The 6,000-nt window shown below is 45.0% G+C and overlaps 1 protein-coding gene across 1 annotated transcript in view; it reads right to left on the reverse strand.

The window, feature by feature from the left end:
* The window catches only part of PGM1 (phosphoglucomutase 1), a 34,976-nt gene extending 31,684 nt beyond the window's left edge, over nt 1-3,292 (reverse strand). The window contains exon 1 of the mRNA XM_056845614.1: nt 3,038-3,292. Within this exon, the coding sequence (XP_056701592.1) occupies nt 3,038-3,283 (246 nt within the window). The 5' untranslated portion in view covers nt 3,284-3,292. The remainder of the gene's footprint in view (nt 1-3,037) is intronic.
* Between the last annotated feature and the right edge of the window lie 2,708 nt (nt 3,293-6,000).

Genomic DNA, 6,000 nt, shown 5'->3' on the forward strand with positions numbered 1-6,000 from the left:
GAACATCTTTTCTTTTTACTCCTTATGCTTAAAGAGCTTGGGTATACATTAAAAATATAAAGCTACATAAACCATAGATTACAGGGGGTCAATCATTATCTTGAATCCAATAGCTGAACAATTCAATAGCTTGAGAGAGTTAAAACCAAGAATAATGCTAGACTTTAAAAAAAGATAGATCCGCATCCTGAACTCTGGTCAAGTGCCTACTTTGGTTGGGAAAGAAAATGCTGAATCACCACAGACAGCAGGCTATTGAATAAAATGGCACTTACTTCTGAGCAGACCTGTTGAATATTTCTCCCTAAAATGCTTGGGTACCAAGCTATCAAAAGTTTACTATCTCTCTCCTGGAAAGACACATTTATCTTACAGTCTTTGAAATGTTGCTCACACAATTGTCTAGCTGTTTTGAATTTGTACAAAATGCACAGCCAAACAATTGTTTTTAGAATTAATACTAACCATTACATAACTAACAGGGAAGGGACACACTTTGAAACACAAAAGTCTCTGGTGTACTCTCTGGGACCTCTAGTTAAACAATTTGGGGCAACAGCAGTAGGAACAGCCTATTCTTGTGATCTTGGAAAGTCACTATCAGTAGACAACATTGGGCAAGATGGAAAAATGATCCAAATGTAAGATAGATTTTTATGTTGCAAGAGACCTGTTGTTACTAACTGAAGGCAAATACTATGTGTACTAATTTTTATTTATTTAATTATTTCTAATTTGCTTTTCCCCCACTGGAGACTCATAGCAGCTACCAAGAAACATAAAAATATAACTGAAACAGACAGAAACAACACAGAATACAGCTCCAACATCATTGGCTACCTCTGTTGGCCTGGCTTACTCAGGGCCACAGGCTGGGAACTGTAGGGGCAAAAACACATGGGAGGTTTTGCCTTAGATTTGCCACTCTCTAAATGCACATTTTCGCCAGCCAAATTCTCAAAACTCAAAAATAAGTCCCCATGCAGAGTTTTGAGAATTCAGATGGGAAAAATGTGCATCTAGAGAGTGGCAAATCCAAAACAAAACCTCCCATGCGTTTTCATAGAATCATAGTTGGAAGGGACCAAAAGGGTCATCTAGTCCAACCCCCTGCACAATGCAGGAAATTCCAAACTTCTCCCCCCACCCCCCACCCCCCACCCCCAGTGACCCATACTCCATGCCCAGAAGATGGCCAAGGTGCCCTCCCTCTCGTGATCTGCCTAAGGTCATAAAATCAGCATTGCTGACAGATGGCAATCTAGCCTCTGCTTAAAAACCTCCAGGGAAGGAGAGCTTACCACCTCCCGAGGAAGCCTGTTCCACTGAGGAACTGCTCTGTTGGAAACTCTTTTGATTTAATTTCAACCTGTTGGCTTTGTCCGACCTTCTGCATGGTTAAGACCTGAGATCCCTTTGTTGGTCCCCCTCTGACTCATGCCCAAAGGCTCACACCTCTGCCTATGCCCAGGTGGAAATACCTGAGTACAGGGGAGGTGACAGATGCTCAGCCCAGATCTCATACAGCTGGACTAAGAACATCAGAATCAAACTTTCAACTACCGTATCATTGACAAAGTAACAGCAGGCCTTTGTGCCATTAAGGCCCCAAAGGATGCAATTGTGCAAACATATATAAAGGTTATTAAGAAAAAAAGTTTCTGCTACCAACAAGGACATTGAGAAATCTACTCTTAAAAGTTGAAGGTTTTGTGTATGTGTGTGTGTGTGTTAATGACAGAACCTTTTGGACTGCCACAGTTAAAGTTGCACGTATCCCTGTAGGAAAGCCAGGGAAACCGTATCTCTGATAGCTGAAAGGTTAACTTAAATGTCAAAGATTCCCAAGCCTTTTGCAGTGAGTGAATTCAAGAGGAGTGGCATCATCTATCTCCACTGCCAGTAAATCCACATGTAAAAATAATCAGCTTACCTAAGCAGTATCTCAGTAACAACTCACGCTTATTTTACCTGTACCTTCATTCTTTATTGAGTGGTACCTCAGTCACAAAGGACATTTAGAGAATGGGCTCCAAGAAGTTACTGGAGTCAGAAACACGCCCCTTGTGAAGTGTTGTTAAGGCAAGACACAAAAAAGAATGCATATTCTCGACCATGTACTTTCCTCACCTGATCTGCAGATGCAAGCGGCGACAAAGATTTGAACCTTCGGTGAAGTCAGTGAAAAGTGTTTCCTTCCCAAAAACGTGTTCACTCTTTATGCCCCCCCCCAACTTTCCAGCTTAGCAAGCTTCCATTCAAAAGAATGGTTGAGGGGGAACTCTGTGACAGGCAGACAGACAAGAGGTGTGTGTGTGTGGAGGGGGTGGGGAATACCCTGCAGCTTGAGGGAATAGGTATCACTGAACATAAGCCTGGTTGGTAGGCCCAGAAACGACGGGGAACGAGGATGGCACTGCAAACTGGGCCTCTAAGGCCAGAGCGCCCCGCTACTGCAAGCTGATCCCACCACCAAGAAAAGGGCAAGAGTCCAGCAGCACCTGAAAGACTCACACAAATATTTTCTGGTAGGGTATGAGCTTTCGTGAGCCACAGCGCTCCTACCCTACCAGAAAATAATTGTGTGAGTCTTTCAGGTGCTCCTGGACTCTTGCCCTTTGCTACTACTGCAGACAGACTAACACGGCGACCCACTGGGAATTACCACCGCCAAGAAGTTTACTATCTGCGACAGTCTGCGCTAGACAGAGGGCAGAAAAAAATAACTAAGTACACAACAGGAGAGGAGACTGAGGCCATTTCTGCACGGGGAGGGAGGCTCGGCCTCGGATTCGCCGCTCTCTAGATGCACATTTTCCCCATCCGGATCCTCCAAACTCTGCCCGGGGGCTGATGGTCGAGTCTGGAGAATCCGGATGGGGGGAAGACGCGTGCAGAGAGCGGCGAATCCGCGGCCGAGCCTCCCTCCCCGTGCGGAAACGGCCCAACCGTCGCACCCGACCGCCGAGCGCGTGAAGCGGGCCGCCTCAGGGGCGCCGGGGCCTCTCTTCCCAACGGGACCGGCCTTTCTCCTTACCCCGTTGGCGGCGGCGATGCGGATGATGAGCTGGATGGCCTCCCGCATGTAGAACCGGCCGTCCCCGCCCACCACCAGGGCGGCCTCCTGCCGCTGGGCCGGCTCGATGGTGGCGATAATGCTCTGGATGAAGTTCTCCGCGTAGTTGGCGTGGCCCTGGAACACCTTGACCCGCTTGCGGAGGCCGCTGGTGCCGGGCTTTTGGTCGGCGTAGGCCTCGGTCTTGACGGTCACGATTTGCACCATGGCGGCGGGCGGCTGGGCTCGAGGGACTGGGCCCGGCGGCAGGGTGACCCAACTCACACACACACACCCCCGGCTGCTCTCCGCCTCTAGTCGCGGCGGCGGGGCCGGGCGTGCTGCTGTCACCGCTCGCCCCAAGCAGCCAGCCCCACCTCTTAAAGCCGCAGAGGCTAGGCGGGACTAGGCACGGAAATGATTTGGAAGAATTTAAGCAAACATGGTTTAAGGCCACCTCATATTGGGACGAGCTGGCAAAAATGGATTTTACTTTGTTATTTAGTGAGTTACAGAAAATTATCTTTTAACTAATATTAAACCTTAGATAACTAATAAATAAAGCTTCCGGACACTTCTTCGGAAGTCATGGTGATGGGTCACTTTCGGTGGGTGGGGGGAAAGGGTATTTTTTGATGAGTATATTAAAAAACGAAATGTATTGAATATGATATGTGAATACCCTTTTATATCTATATATATATATCTTTTTTCCTTTTTTCCCTTTTTTATTTTTTGTATTGTAAAATTCAATAAAAAATTATAAAAAAAATTTTTGACAGTGAACCCCACTTTGAAAGCAATTCCTTTACAGATTGTAAATAGTAACTTTGATTTTAGTTTTTACAGTTTAGTTTCTTACAGGCAGTGCAACATGAAAGAACAAATCATAATAATTACATGGGTCTGCTGCCAAAAATGGCAGACTTGTGTTGCTGTGCTCTTCTGTACATTATAGCACATGGTTAAGGATGTGTTTGATCTGGTAATGAACATTTCTGCAACTTAACATCTTGTGGTTCTCTGCTCCTCCTCCTCCACATAAGCTGTGCGTGTGTGTGTGTAAAGTGCCGTCAAGCCATAGCCGACTTATGGCGACCCCTTTTGGGGGGTTTTCATGGCAAGAGACTAACAGAGGTGGTTTGCCAGTGCCTTCCTCTGCACAGCAACCCTGGACTTCCTTGGTGGTCTCCCATCCAAATACTAACCAGGGCTGACCCTGCTTAGCTTCTGAGATCTGACGAGATCAGGCTAGCCTGGGCCATCCAGGTGAGCCTATGGCTATACAAATCCATTCTATATCCCAAAACGGTCCTATGTCCCTTTTATTAAGACCAACCACAAAAGCATAAAGAGTATGCAAACTTTCGAGTACTCCAGGATTCCTCGTCAGGCTGGTTGTTTTTAAAATAGGGTTGCCAACCTCCAGGTACTAGCTGGAGATCTCCTGCTGTTACAACTGCTCTCCAGCCAACAGAGATCAGTTCGCCTGGAGAAAATGGCCGCTTTGGCAATTGGACTCTATGGCACTGAAGTCTCTCCCCTCCCCAAGCCCCGCCCCAAAAATCTCCAGGTATTTCCCAACCCAGAGCAGGCAACCCTATTTAAAAAGGAGCGAGGGAAGGGGAAAAATATGTTTTAAGCCTTTTAAGTGGGGGAATCATGAACAGTGGGGTTTAAAAACATGAAATAGGAAGGGTATAATCTGCGATATTTTTATGCAAAACTCCAAAGTATAAATATAGCGACCAGTGACCGACCACCAAAGTATAAATATAGCGACCAGTTCACAGTAGCCATCACTGGTGATAAGTTTCTGTCGTTATGTTAACCCATTTATAGTTGGAAGGAAACATTTCTATTAAGGCCTGTTTAGGCGTGCAGGAGACTAGCTCAAGTGTCTAAACTGGACAGAGGTTGCCCTTCACTGCATTCTGTGGAACTGCCATACTTTTTGGATGTTTTGGAACAATGAAAAAGCCCATGTGAATAGTTATATTTGGAATAAGAGACACTGAGAGAACTATGATCTCATGAAATAATATGGACTATGATGATCGGGAACATTAGCAACCGATCAAGACCAGGGTGCAATTAAATTTCGATGGCACTTTTGAATCAAGATACACTTTAACTATATTTTGAAATAAAGACATAACACCAGTACCATCGGCTATGAGATTGCTGGTATAAGAGCATAATGAATAAAAGAACTCTGGAAGACAGTAGGTTTTCCACAGATGAAAATGGCATATATTCTTGCTTATGAGGTATATACTTTTTTCCTGCCCTTTGCGCTATCATTGTTTGACAAATCTTCAAAAACCTGCAAAATCTGTGTGATCAATGATTGCAGTGGTTCATATGAATGTTCATACCACAAGCCAAAATAGCTGACAGAACCTTCATCCCTTAGAAACTATTATCTCTCTCCAAGCATAGCCTGTCAATCCTACCCCACAGAAGCACTGTGCAGTATGGGAATTAATGTGGTGTCAAATGGCTTATTCTTAAATGCAAGGTGTAGCATCTCACACTGAAAATTATTAACATCAACTATCCTTCTCCCTGGGACTCTGAGATCAATCTTTTCTTGTTGCTTACTGATATATGAGGATTAATATCTGGTAACAGCCCTATAGATAAGTGTGCTGAGTGACTACTGGCCTCCCTCGTTCCCATTTTCAAATGTTGTTAGGGCAGGACATTAATCATTAAGTCATATGGTGAACTGTCAGGAGCAAAGTCCAAGCTTTTGTTTATCCATCACTTTAGCACTTTGGGGCTTTTAGCCAAAATAGGGCCTTGTACCCCTGGACTGCTAACAAAAACAAGGTTATGAATTGGCTTTGGTGCATAGGAGTTGCTAGTCCACCATCTATGCGTGAATTTGTTTGTCACCTGTGCATCATCCCCTCTGCAGTGCTAAAGCCAATTAAACATTT

The sequence above is a fragment of the Euleptes europaea genome, chromosome 2 (genome assembly GCF_029931775.1).
Source record: "Euleptes europaea isolate rEulEur1 chromosome 2, rEulEur1.hap1, whole genome shotgun sequence".
Classification (NCBI taxonomy): Eukaryota; Metazoa; Chordata; class Lepidosauria; order Squamata; family Sphaerodactylidae; genus Euleptes; species Euleptes europaea.